Raw genomic sequence first — 13613 nt, forward strand, 5'->3', positions numbered from 1 at the left:
TGATTTGTATATTTATTTATTTACTGTCACTCAGTGCACACAACAAAAGTCACACCCACACACCACCCATAAAAATCCCAATGAAGAGCTAAATATGCAACATACAGCACGACAGACACAACTCTGGCTATGGTCCTGCCCCAGGGCGGGGGGCTGGCTGGCGCAGGGGGTGGGGAAGGGGATATGGGGCCTTTCCCCTCTAGGGGGCGCTGGCTCTGATCCAGTCCCAGAGGAGGGGGCTGTTGGTCTCAGGAGGGTGGGAAGTGGGACTCGGGTTGTTTCCTCGCTAGGGGCACTGGTTCCCTGCATGGTACGAGTTGTCCGGTCTCAGCCCAGCTCCCAGCAGGGCAGCGTCCCCAGTGGCTGAGGGTGGATTAGGCCATGTGGGGTGAGCTCCTCACTCCCCCCAGGGGGTCTCCCAGGGGCACAGCGCTAGCGGGGGGCAGCTGTGGGACTCAGGGTGGTGTCACCAATAGAGCCGGGAGTCCCGGCCCCTTGTCTCCAGGCGGACGGGGGCAGCGGCCCCTACACCACGCGCTGGACAACGTTCTTGTACTCGGGGCCACTCGCCTGCTTCAGCTGCACCATGGCGGAGAACAGCCACTTCACCTGCAGGGGGGCAGAGAGAGCAAGGGTGAGAGGGGTCAGCACTGGGGGAGCTGCTCGGTCCGTCTGTCTGTCTGTGTCATCCCTTCCTGCTTTTATGTCTGTGTCTCATTCACTCAGTCTCTGTCTTATTCACCTATTCTTCTTTCTCTTTCCTTCTTCCGTTCTTTCTTTCCCTTCCATGCTGCCCTCTGTGACGTTATTGACGTGAACTGTGACCGCATGGATCATTGTTGCAACCACTGTTATATATTTGCAGGAAATGTTGTACAAAGGTTGTGGAGTGAGGTGTCTATGACAAGGTTATGATTTGCTGGTTGTGATGATCCTGTGTGTGTGTGTGTGTATCATTTTTGTAGTTGAAGTTATGGATACTGGCTATGGACTTGTATCTCAAAGTGTTTTGATTCTAAGTAGCCTCAGTCAAGCATTTGCTCAGCTTCTTGAGAAAGGACAGTTCTCAGTAAGTGCCCAATCAAGAAACACTTAACTGACAATCAATTTGGGAGATGCCAATCCACATCTGAGCTTTCCTGGGAACGTTCATACTAACATGTAAACAATGGCATCGGCCTGCGAACTGAGCCATGCATGGATATGTGACTTGCCCATGTGACTCCAGACTCCATCTTGCTGCTCTGATTTTCCACAGTAAGAAGAAAGGGGTGTCCTTCCATGGGCAGAGAATATAAAAGGCCCGGAAAACCCCTCCATTTTGTCTTGATCCTGCTTCAGACCTCTGGAGGAACCTTGCTACAAACTGAAGCTCTGAACAAAGGACTGAATGACCCCTCCCAGCTGTGGATGTTCTCCAGAGACTGGATTTGAACCTGCATCACTGCTACAAGCCTGCACCAAGAACTTTGCCATTACTCTCTGTGTCATAAATAGAAAGGGAAGGGTTCCAACCCCTCTGTGTGCAGTAACATAAAATCCCTCCTGGCCAGAGGTACAGAATCGCTTACCTGTGAGGGATTAATCAGTGCAATTAACCTAGTTGACACCTGAGCAGAAGGGCCAATGGGGAAAGAAAACACTTTCAGATTGTTTGTGCTCTCTTTGTTGTTCCCTCTCAGAACAAAGAGAGAGATGGAGCAGGTAACCCAGCTCCTAAAAAGATCCTGAAATAATATGTCTAAAATTACAGGAATTGTAAGTAATAGGAAGGAAATGCGTTGGATTATTTTTTGTTTTAGCTTGTAAATTTTCCCTATGCTAAGCGGTAATTTTATTCCTGTTTTGTGTCTGAGAAGCAGAGTCAGAGGGGAATCCTCTGTGTTTTAAATCTTTTTATTTACCCTGTAAAGTTATCTTCCATCCCAATTTTGCAGGTGTGATTCTTTCACTTTTTTTTAAATAAAATTCTTCTTTTAAGAACCGGATTGATTTTCACTCCCCTAAAAACCAGGGATTTGGTCTGTGCTCACTTTGGTAACCTATTGGTTGGTATATTATTCTCAAGCCCCCCCCACCAAGAAAGGGGGTGAAGGGGCTTGGGTGGATATTTTGGGAGGGGGGGATAGGGCTCCAAGTGGCCCCTCCCTGAATGTTTGTTTAAATCACTTGGTGGTGGCAGCGATACCGTCCAAGGACAAGGAAAGGAATTTGTGCCTTTTGGAAGTTTTTAACCTAAGCTGGTGGAATATAATCTTCGAGGGTCTTTCATGCGGGTCCCCACAGCTGTACCCCAGAGTCTAGAGTGGGGAGGGAACCCTGAGACTCTGGCTGGCTGGTTTGGTGCTTTAGAAGTGGAGAAAGCCCAGCCTTGGGCTGTGACGGCCCTGCTCTGAGCAATTTGCCCTGAATTGAGACTCTCAGAAGTGTCCCGCCAGAGGCAGCGTCGTTACAGTCGTGTAGTCGGGCTGGGATCCACAGAACCAGATCTGTTACGCTTTGGATCCGAACCCCACACTATCCAAAGCTGAATTTTGGTGTTGAGAGTTTGGCTGGCTAAAGAGCAGTTGCAATGGGTGAGCAACGAGCGTATGAGGGCTGTGAGAGAAAAGCCCTGGAAGATTTGTGTTCAGAAAAGGGGAAAAGCTTTAAAAAGAAAGCTACAAATGGAGGACTGGGAGATCTGTTCATGGGCAGTGATCAGCAGGCAGGAGCACAGCCCTTACCTGAGGCTACAGAAGCAATTGGAATGCAAAAGGCAGGAAATCAACTGCAGCTTGAGCACGAAGAGAAACGAGCAGACAGTCGATGGCTGGAAAAGCAGCAGAACGGCTGAAGTAGAGAAAGAAGCTGCTGAGGGAGAGAGAGAAGCCAAGGAAAGGAATGCTGAGCGAGAAAGGGAAGCTGATGAAAGAAAGAAGGAGGAGGATGAGAGCGAGGAAAGGGCTCGTAGGGGGCGCAGGGAGCTGCTGGCTGCCGAGGAGAAGGTTCACCAACTTCAGCTCCGAGGAATGGAAGAGCAAAGAAAGTCCTAGAGTCCTCTAGAGCCAGCCCTAGGTGAAGAGTCCGGGTAAGGGCAGAATTTCTGTGAGGGGTGAATTGTTGCTTAGAGAAGCTCCTCGGGAAAGGAATCCTCAGGGTAATCTGTGCAAGCAGTTTGCTGTAGCTGAAGGGCGTGGAAGCGATTGAATCAAGAAAGTTTCAGGTCCTAACAGCCAGAAATTTTCTGTTGTGAATGGATCCACTGACTTTCCCTTTGAAAGATCCCGTGTGGATAGCTTTGAGAAGGTCTCAGATGGAGGGAAAGCTGTTAAGAAAGTCGAGCAGCCCTATAACACCAAGTGGCTGTGCTTGACCAGTTTGCTGGGGAGACGAGGTTGTTGAGAGAGGAATGTCTCCGCGCTGATTCTGTAAGGGAGCCGTCTGTGCTTCAGGGTCTGAGGACAGATTTGGCTACTAATGTTTTAGAGCCGAACAATTTTATGGCCAATCAGCCAGTGAATTCTGTTAAGCAAGAGAAATCAGGGTTTGATCCTTCAGGACAAGGAGGAAAAAGAGAACTTGATTTTGCAAAGGGTAACCCTGAAAGGCCCAAACCCCAGTGGTATTGAGCCAAAGGTGGGGCATGACAAAAATGATGGTAGATGGGCACTTGCAATGAATTTGTTGTTCTTGCTACTGGTAATTTTTGTAACGAATGTGTTGCTAGTACCAAGAACTGTAAAAATGTCCAATGTGCCGAATCTTTTGGAAGAGCCCTTGAACCTGTTAAAAGAAATACCTGAGAACACACTTTATGTGAAAAGGCCTTGTGATGCCGACGGTTCACCGTTAATGCCTGGAAACGGTATTCGAACTTTTCACAGGGGAAAAGACATTCCAGACCGAATGTGCTGTATGAAAAGGGAAACCGAGGCACACTACCCTATTGCTTTCACGGCTAAATGCCACGATTCATATCGTATGGACAACATTAATATCTACATTCACTGGATATTAATTGGGTTCCAAACATTTGCCAGAGTTTGGATAAATAAAGTAGCTGTTTTCTTTAGCTCTTGGCAAAATCACGTCAGACATACTGGAACCGTGCTGCAAGAGCAGAGCCAACCCACTGTTGTTCAAACCACGTTTTCCCTTGAGTTTGTAAAGAGATTCAGTCAGGTCATTGAACATGACTTCCATAAACCGTTTCTGTTACACACTGGTACAGCTTCTCACCCAATATTAGCTGTAGTAAGACAGAACCAGGGACTGGGGAGCTCTTGGGATGCAGTCAGTGATGTTTGATTCATTCCTTACTGTATCAATTTTGCGTTGGGGATGTGACATTGTTGCCATAAGCTATCACCGTATAGATCATTGTTGCAACCACTGTTCTATATTTGCAGCAAATATTATACAAAGGTTGTGGAGTGAGGGTCTATGACGAGGTTATGATTTGCTGGTTGTGATGATCCTGTCTGTGTGTGTGTATGATGTTTGTAGTTGAAGTTATGGATATTGGCTGTGGACTTGTATCTCAATGTGTTTTGATTCTAAGTAGCCTCAGTGAAGCATTTGCTCAGCTTCTTGAGAAAGGACAGTTCTCAGTAAGTGCCCAGTCAAGAAACACTTAATTGACAATGAACCTTCAAACTAACATGTAAACAATGGTGTCGGCCTGCAAACTGAGCCAGGCATGGACATGTGACTTGCCCATGTGACTCCAGGCTCCGTCTTGCTGCTGTGATTTTCCACAGTAAGAACAAAAGGCTGCTCTTCCACCGGCAGAGACTATAAAAGGCCCTGAAAACCCCCCATTTTGTCTTCATAGCTCTGGAGGAACCTTGCCACACACTGAAGCGCTGAACAAAGGACTGAAGGAGCCATCCCAGCTGGGGATGTTCTCCAGAGACTGGATTTGAACCTGCAGTTTATTCCATCCCTGCTGCAAGCCTGAACCAAGAACTTTGCCATTGCTGTGTGTCATTGATTCCACGTAACCAATTCCAGCTCTCATCTCTATCTTTTTCTTTTTATGAATAAACCTTTAGATTTTAGATTCTAAAGGATCGGCAACCGCGGGATTTGTGGGTAAGATCTGATTTGTAGATTGACCTGGGTCTGGGGCTTGGTCCTTTGGGACTGTGAGAACTTTTTCTCTTTTACCGGGGTATTGGTTTTCATAACCATTCGTCCCCATAACGAGGGGCACTAGTGGTGATACTGGGAAACTGGAGTGTCTAAGGGAATTGCTTGTGTAACTTGTGGTTAGCCAGTGAGGTAAAACCAAAGTCCTCTGTGTCTGGCTGGTTTGGTGTGCCTTAGAAGTGGAGAAATCCCAGGCTTGGGCTGTAACTGCCCTTCTCTAAGCAATTTGGCTTTAATTGATACTCTCAGAAGTGTTCCACCAAAGGCAGCATCGTTACAAGAGGCAACATCGTTACACTCTCTTCTGTGCTAGACTCATTCATTCTTTCGTTCCTATATTCGTTCTCTCTCTCTCTCTCACCTTGAACAGGGTCATGGTGGCACTGTAGCACACGCTCAAGAGGAAGAGGGTGATGAAGACCGAGATGGTGGACCAGAGGCCGTCTATCTCCTTGTCTCCATCCTCACTGCAAAACTCACCTGACACGATCACCTCTGTTGGGGGAGAGAAAGAGACATCAACTCCAACTCAGCCACTGTGACAGAGAGAGCTCAGACTGTGAGTCCAACACCAACCCGCCTATCCCCTTCTCTCTCCATCCTTCCATCCCTCCACTCATCTATCTCTGGATACATCCACCGATGCCTGACCACAAAGCATCCATCATTGCATCCCTAGAGACACGCCTCCTTCCATTCATCCATCTCTAGATGTATCCATCCATCTGCCCATCCCCATTCACTCCTCCATCCATCCATGACCACAAACCACCCATCGATCCGTCCATCCATGACCACAAACCGCCCATCGATCCATCAGTCCATCCTTAGATACCTCCATCCATCCAACTATTCCTAGATACACCCCTCCAGCCATCCACTTTTAGGTACATCCATCCATCCATGACCAAAACTCATCATCCCTAGACACACCCCTCTATCTATCCATCCATCCATCCATGATAGCAACTCCCCCATCCACCCAGCAGTCCATCCCTAAGACGCACCCCTCTATCCATCCACCCACCCCTGCCCGCTGTGATGAAATGAAGGATGCAGAGCCTCCCAGGTCTCCTCTCACTTGTCCCATATGGCCGTGGCCCTACACCCTGGCACTGAAGCTTGTTGAATTTCTCTGTGCCTCAGTTTCTCTGCCTGTGAAAGGAGGCTCAGGATCCCTCTGAGGTGGGCGAGGTGCCGGGATGCTGCCATGGTGCAGGAGCTCCCTAAAGACCAGGATGGATGGATTTCACACTTGTGCCTCTATGACCCTGATCCCAATGTAACTATACACCCAGAAGCCACATCAGATGGAACGCAGCCACCTCTGGGCCTGTTTATACAGGGCTCTCTTGCCAACCTGGAGTTGCCTCGGCTGTGGGGATTTTGAACACTGTCGTTTTTAAGAACAGAGCCACAAGAATCTTAAGGATGGGATCTAATGTTTCTCTCTGATACATAATAGATGCTGCTCCCTGAAGCACGGTGCCCCCTACAGAGCCCCCTGCCCTAGAGATGTCTGGAGAACAGGTGCATGGATCTGTGTGGGTGCATGTTTGTCTCTCTCTGTGTTGTGTGTGTCTCTGTGTGTAGAAACAGCCCAGGTGGGAGGGTCCCTGGGTCATGCCATGTGACAGGTGTGTCCATCTGCAGTGGACTGAGCTCTCTCTCAGCCAGCCCGCACACTCTCTTTCTCTGTGTCCCCTGCACGGCCCCCAGGATAACAGCCCTACCACTGCCGCTGCAGGCTACCCACTCTTTAATGCCAGGTGCGAGCTGTGTGTGCTGCACTGGTGGGTTTGAGCCCTGCGCTCGCCCCTCCAGCCTTGGGGCTGATACACACATGGGGGGAAGGTGTGTGAGTGAGGGGCTGGGTAGGAGACGGGGCTCATGTGGGGGGCCATAGGGGTATCTGCATCATCTGTCCCACCCCACTGCCTGGGTGTGGGGGTCACGGTATTTTAATTACCTTCCCACCACTGACTGTCTGGAAAATCCCCATGGGGCATCTGCTCCTCTCTGAAGTGGATGGGGGTGTAGGGTAAATTCTGATCCTGATACGGTGCCCCTCTGGGTACACATGGGTTATAGCCTAGAGGGGATCTTGCCTCAGTGAGATGCTTGGCCATCCACCGATACACCTACTGACTCAGCCATCCCACACTCCATCCATCCTTATCTCTAACCATTTTCTATATCTTCCGCCCATCCATATAGATCTATACCCATCCATTCTCCTACCTCCACATCCAACCATCTCCATCATCATCCCTACCCATCTATCCATTCATCCTCACCCATGTCTTCCATCCATCCACGCAACCCCATCCACTTCTCTATCATCCCTTTATATATTATCCATCTCCAACCATCTATCACCATATGTCTCTATTAACACACTCAGTCGTCCATCCATCCATTGCCACATTCACCCATCCATTCATCCTCGTCTATCTGTCACTCACCATCTGTACCAGCCCATCCATCCGTCTGTCCATCACCATCCATCTGCATCGGTACTGATCCATTACCATATGCACCCACCTACCCATTCATTAATACATCCATCCATCCCCACCTATCCCCATCTCTAGCCTTCCATCTATCGCAGTCCATCTACGGCCATCCATTTATCCATCCCTTCATCCTTCAGAAGGGGTACCCCTCCTACCTTCACCATAGATTTATCCATCTATCCCCATCCACTTATCCATTGGCACCCCACCTGTGAACCATCCACCCATCATTCCCGCAGTGCAGCACAGTCTAGTGGGATTGGGTGAGACTCTGAGAACACCTGGGTTCTGTTTCGAGCTCAGTAACAGACGTGACCTTGGGCAGGTCGCTTCCCCTCTTGGTGTCTCTGTCTCTTCTCCCTCCTTCTCTATTTAGGTGTGAGCCCTTTGACAGAGGGACTGTCTCCCACTGTGTCTGTGCCATACCCAGTCCAACAGGGCCCTCTCTGAGTTGGGGGTGGAAGTGCTACTTTAATCCAAATAATAATCTCTCTCTCTCTCCTTCTCTCTGTGATATCTGTTGGTCTATTAGTCCTTCCCTCTGAAGTACGTATGTATCCATCTAACCATCTCTCTGAACACCGGGCCTTCCAACTGACCTGGGCTTGGATATGGGCTCTGTAGTATGTGTGTGTGTAACTGTCCATCTACCCTCCTCTGTGTTGTTCTGTGTTGTTTTTGTATCCATGTAGCTACCCATCCTTCCTTCCCTATAGCACCATTCCATCCTTCGTTCCATGGCCTTTACCCATGGATCTACCCATCCATCCATGGTGTATATGTATCCACCCATTCAGGATCTGGGAATTGGCATCCCCAGACTTGTAGCATCTCGGCTTCTCCCAGCCTGCAACCTGGGACCTCGTCCACCTTGGGCGACCTGCAGATTTCACCCAGTGACACCACAACAAGGAGACCTGGGGGAGAGCTCAGACTCGTTCCGTTTATTCACTTGTTGTCATTGCGGGCACAGAGATTATTTACAGGAAGCTGTACTGGACAATACTAGCAGTGGGGCTGGGAGGAGACGTCTTCATTTACCGGAGACTTTGCTGATGCTGCGTTGGATGAACTTCATCTGCAGGGCTTCGTGGATGACCATGCAGGTGTAGGTGTCCCCGCTGTTCCAGCTGGCCTTGCTGACTTTCAGCTTGCTGTAGAGGAAGAAGTTCGAGTGGCCGGCTCCGTCCTTGATGGGCTGGGTGGTGAAGTATTCCATGCTCTCGTTGGCTTTGTGGTTCTTCATCCACTGCACCGAGATGTCCTCGGGGAAGAAGCCCTGCACCAGGCAGGTGAGGCTGATGGAGTCTTCGGAGCTGCTCAGCTCATCGTTGTGGGGGTGCAGGAGGTAGATGCCTGGGCCAGAGCGCCTGCCTTCGGTGCGTGGGGACGGAGGACACAGGGGAGCCATGCACATCACTCAGCTGGGCCACGCGGGGAGAAGGAATGTGTGTGTGTGTGGGTGTGGGGGTAGGAACATCCCCTCTCTCCTCCAGGATGGAGGGACTGGGAGCTGGTAGTCCTGGAGAGCAGGATGGAGGATAGGATGGTCTCCATCTCACGTAGGGATGCAAAGGGACCCAAGGCCTGGATCCCAGGTTGTTGGGCGTTGGGGCTTCCCCTTAAGGAGCATCCCTCCCTGCTGGGGGTGGGGATAGGGGAGTCTCTCCCCTTAGGGACCCTGCTCTCCTCCTACCTGGCTTCCTGGAGATGGATTTGTTGAGGGGCGAGGGCAGCTCTGAGTGCTCCACTCTGCAGGTGAAGGTCTCTCCGGCATCCCAGTCGCGGGTGAGGATGGGCATGGAGCTGGAGGCGGTGAAGGTGCCGTTGAACTGCTCACCGAGGTCCAGGCGATCAGGGCTAATGGGCTCTGGCTTCTCCCGGGACCAGACCACCCGGAGGCTGGAGTTGCTAGGCAGGTTGACCACCAGGCAGGTGAGCATGGGGCTCTGGGCCACATACAGGGCGGCGGGAGACGGGGGCACCAGGAAGACCTGGATGTTGCTGGGAGATGTTGTTTCTTCTGGGGATGGGAGAGCCCAGGTCAGCAGGTAGCCCTGGGTTCCCCTGCCCAAGCCCATCCCAGTCTCCCCTGCACTGCTCTCCCCCCTCGAGCCCAGCCCGGCATCCACCTCCCCAGAGGCGGATTTCCAGTAAAACACAGAGTGCCCTGGCACAGGGCCCCCCAACAACAGAGGGCCCCAGGGCAGGGCAGCTGAGAGGGCAGAAGCTTGGTCCTGCCCAGTGGGAGATTTAGAGTTAGTGGGGCCCTTGGCTCAGTTTCATTTTTGGGGCCCCTCCTTGGGACCCAGCCAAGAAAAAGATCATTCTCTCTTATCCCCCCCCACCCCCATTTCTCTCTCTTGTTTTCTTCATCCTCCTCCTGTAAGTAACAGCAAGTAAATGAAAATAAAGGGAGGTACCTTGACTGTTGTTGTCGTCAAACTTATTTTTCCACAGACCACTTGAAAATCCCTGGGGGTCTCGGCGGACACGTAATGATCTTTCCAAATATTGCGTGTACCGTTCGCTAATGATTGTAAAGCGCTTCGGATAAGAGCCCTTTGTAAAAAATTGTATGAAAAGGTGGGGTGAGGGGTGTGGCCAGGAGTTAGGGTGTGGGAGGGGGCTCAGGCAGGGGGTGCAGGGTCTGGGAGGGGGCTCAGGGCTGGGGCAGGAGGTTGAGGTGTGGAGCGCTTAGCTGGGGCAGCTCTGTTTGGTGCGAGGGGTGCAGGTGGGGATGTGGGGGGGTGCAGGAATCAGGGAGGGCGGGGGGTTTGAGGGGTGTGAGGGGGCGCAGGAGTCAGGGCTGGGGGTGCAGGGTCTGGGAGGGAGTTAGGGTGCAGGAGTGGGCTGGGGCTTGGGGCAGGAGGTTGGGGTGTGGAGCACTTACCCGGGGGCAGCTCCCGTTTGGTGCGAGGGGTGCAGGTGGGAATGTGGGGCGGGGGGTGCGGGAGTTCCTGTTTCATGCTCAGTTCAGGGCTGGGGGTGTGGGGGAGTGCAGGAGTCAGGGCCTGGGGTGGGAGGGCTGGGGGTGTGTGTGGGGGAGTGCAGGAGTCAGGGAAGGCAGGGGGCTGGGAGTGTGTGGGGGAGTGAAGGGGTCAGGGCTGGGGGTGCAGGGTCTGGGAGGTACTTAGGGCACGGGAGGGGGCTCAGGGCTGGGGCGGGAGGTCAGGGCACAGAGCGCTTACCTGGGCCAGCTCCGTTTGGTGTGAGGGGTGCAGGTGGGGATGTGGGGGGGGGCAGGAGGTCTTGTTTGGTGATCGGGGGGATCCGGGGCAGTGCAGGTGTCACGTCAGGGGGTGGGGGGCTGGGGGTGCGTGTGAGGGGGTGCAGGAGTCAGGGCAGGGGGCTGGGGTTGTGGGGTGCTCCCAGCCCCCTGCCCCAAGCAGCTCACAACAAGGGGCGGAGGGGGTGGCGTCTGTAGGGGGAGGGCCTGGGCCCTGCCTTTGCTCTGTCCCTCTTCCCCGGCGCCCTGCGGCCCCACTGCTCCCCCTCCCTTCAGGAGCGCAGCCCCACTCCTCCCCCTCCCTTCAGGAGCGCAGGCCAACAGCTGTTCGGCGGCGAGGGAGGGGCAGGGAACAGGTGGGGGAGGGGGAGCTTGGCTGCCGATGGGGGCGGAGCCTGCAGCAGGAGCCCCTGGAGCCAGCAGGAGCAGACGCAGATTTACAGTAAAACACAGGGGTCCCCACACTCCCCCTACACATACCCCTGCCCCCCAGCCCCTTGCCATGAGCCGCTCAGGGCAGGGGGCTGGGGTGACTTAGGGCAGGGGGCTGGGAGCACCCCTAAGACCCCTGCCCTGACTCCTGCACCCCCCCATCCTCACCGCCACCCTGAGCACCAGACAGGAGCTCTTGCACCCCCCACAATCCCCCTGCACCCCTTGCACCAAATGGAGCTGCCCCAGGTAAGCGCTCTGCACCCCAACCTCCTGCCCCAGCCCTGAGCCCCCTCCCACACCCTAACTCCCCCCCAGACCCCGCACCCCCAACCCTGAGCCCCCTCCTGCACCCTAACTCCCCCCCAGACCCCGCACCCCCAACCCTGAGCCCCCTCCCGCACCCTAACTCCCCCCAGACCCCGCACCCCCAGTGCTGACTCCTGCTCCCCCCACACCTAAAGCCCCCTGCTCCCCCTGACGCCAGCACCTCCTCACACCCCACCTGCACCCCTCACACCATAAAGGAGCTGCCCCAGGGAAGTGCTCCACACCCCAATCCCCTGCCCGAGCCCTGAGCCCCCTCCTGCACCCTAACTCCTGGCCAGACCGTGCACCCCAACCCCCAGCCTGCTCGTGCACCCTAGCTCCCTCCGAGACCCTGAACCCCCAACCCTGAGCCCCCTCCCGCACCCCATCTCCCTCCCAGACCCTGCACCCCCTGCCTGAGCCCCCTCCCACACCCTAACTCTCTCCCTGACCCTGCACTCCCAACCCTGAGCCCCCCCGCACCCTAACTCCCTCCCAGACCCCGCACCCCCTGCCTGAGCCCCTCCCGCACCCTAACTCCTGGCCACACCCCTCACCCCACCTTTTCTTACATTTTTTTACAAAGGGCTCTTATCCGAAGTGCTTTACAATCATTAGCGAACGGTACACGCAAAATTTGGAAAGATCATTATGTGTCCGCCAAGACCCCCAGGGATTTTCAAGTGGTCTGTGGAAAAATAAGTTTGACGACAACAACAGTCAAGGTACCTCCCTTTATTTTCATTTACTTCCTATTACTTACAGGAGGAGGAGGGAGAAAACAAGAATTAGAAATGCGGGCGGAGCGGAGAAGAGAGAATGATCTTTTCGTTGGCTGGGTCCCGAGGGGGGGCCCCAAAAATGACGCTGAACACAGGGCCCCACTCACTCTACATCCGCCACTGCCCCGTCTCTTCCGAGGCAGCCTAGCGGGAGTGACCGTCACCTTCGCACTTGCGGGCATGGTCCTGGCTTGTGGTCTTGGTGTCCGGCTGGTGCACGTGGCAGGTGTACGTCTTGCCCTCCAGCCACTCGTCCTGGGAGACACTGGCGTTGCTGCGGGTGCTGAAGGTGCGGCCGTCGGCGTCCTTCTTGGCAGAGTCGGTGTCACCATGAAGTACCCCACGCTTGCCGTCCACCAGCCATTCCACCGTGAAAGGCTCGGGGGAGAAGCCGGAGATGAGGCACACCAGCTGCACGGTGCCTGGCTTGGCGGTACAGGAGTGGAGGACTTCCACCTTGGGTTCAGAGTACTGGCCTTCTGGCAGAAGGGTGGCAGGGGTTAGTTTTTGTACAGACCCCTGCTGAGCCCCCCCGCCTTGCTCCCCGCAGCACGGCGCCCCCGATGGAGCCCCCTGCTCCCCGCAGCACGGCGCCCCCAATGGAGCCCTCTGCCCCTTTCCCTGCACTGCAGCACCCATCACTTCTCTCGGCATGGTGTCTCTCTCTCTCCGTCCATCCACCCACCACAGCGGCTCCCTCGGCTCACAGCGCTGCAGGCTCCCATCCTCTCTCCCTGCCGCAGTCACCAGATCAGGGACCTGAGAGACCCCCAACCCCTCCCGTTCCCCCCCCGGGCTGCGCCGCGCCGTCCCTACTTGGGATTTCCTTGGAGATGCTGGAGCTGGTGGGCTGGTGTTGTACGTTGCAGCTATAGGTGTTAGACTCCCAGCTGCTGGACGGGACGGTGACCTGGCTGCTGAGCGTGTAGAGGCCGCTGGAAGGTTGCAGCAGGGAGGGATAGGTCTTCACGCCCGAGGGGGTGACGTTTGGGCTCCACGTCACGGTGACCGGCTCGGGGAAGTATCCTTTGGCCAGGCAGCCGAAGGTGACCTGGGGGGTGGTGCCTTCGCCGATGCAGGAGGTCAGGGGGAAGACAGACGGGGCCATGGGGCTAACTGCAAAGGGAGAGAGAGCAAGGCCATGAGACGCAGCCCCTACCCCGCTCCATGCAGCATGGGGGCCCTAGCGTGGCACTGGGCCCAGCATTCAAT

General features: G+C 54.2%; 1 protein-coding gene and 5 gene segments (V, D, J or C); all 6 read right to left on the bottom strand.

Annotated features, from left to right (window-relative positions):
* Positions 1-13613, bottom strand: part of LOC102932895 — a 489191-nt gene that overhangs the window by 378409 nt on the left and 97169 nt on the right.
* LOC102940154 (immunoglobulin epsilon heavy chain-like) overlaps positions 1-13613 on the bottom strand; it is a 1331510-nt gene that overhangs the window by 344234 nt on the left and 973663 nt on the right. The gene's annotated exons all lie outside the window — the stretch shown is intronic.
* The window catches only part of LOC119563587, a 797667-nt gene that overhangs the window by 324202 nt on the left and 459852 nt on the right, over positions 1-13613 (bottom strand).
* The window catches only part of LOC119567833, a 275078-nt gene that overhangs the window by 158440 nt on the left and 103025 nt on the right, over positions 1-13613 (bottom strand).
* Positions 1-13613, bottom strand: part of LOC102932609 — a 17083-nt gene continuing 3470 nt past the window's right edge. The window contains 5 exon segments of the C gene segment in view: positions 1-609; positions 5495-5628; positions 8691-9023; positions 9346-9672; positions 10073-10211. Of these exon segments, the coding sequence occupies positions 526-609; positions 5495-5628; positions 8691-9023; positions 9346-9672; positions 10073-10211 (1017 nt within the window).
* Positions 12340-13613, bottom strand: part of LOC122462688 — a 104340-nt gene continuing 103066 nt past the window's right edge. Inside the window, 2 exon segments of the C gene segment in view lie at positions 12340-12880; positions 13218-13517. Of these exon segments, the coding sequence occupies positions 12546-12880; positions 13218-13509 (627 nt within the window).

The sequence above is a fragment of the Chelonia mydas genome, chromosome 13, assembly GCF_015237465.2.
Source record: "Chelonia mydas isolate rCheMyd1 chromosome 13, rCheMyd1.pri.v2, whole genome shotgun sequence".
Classification (NCBI taxonomy): domain Eukaryota; kingdom Metazoa; phylum Chordata; order Testudines; family Cheloniidae; genus Chelonia; species Chelonia mydas.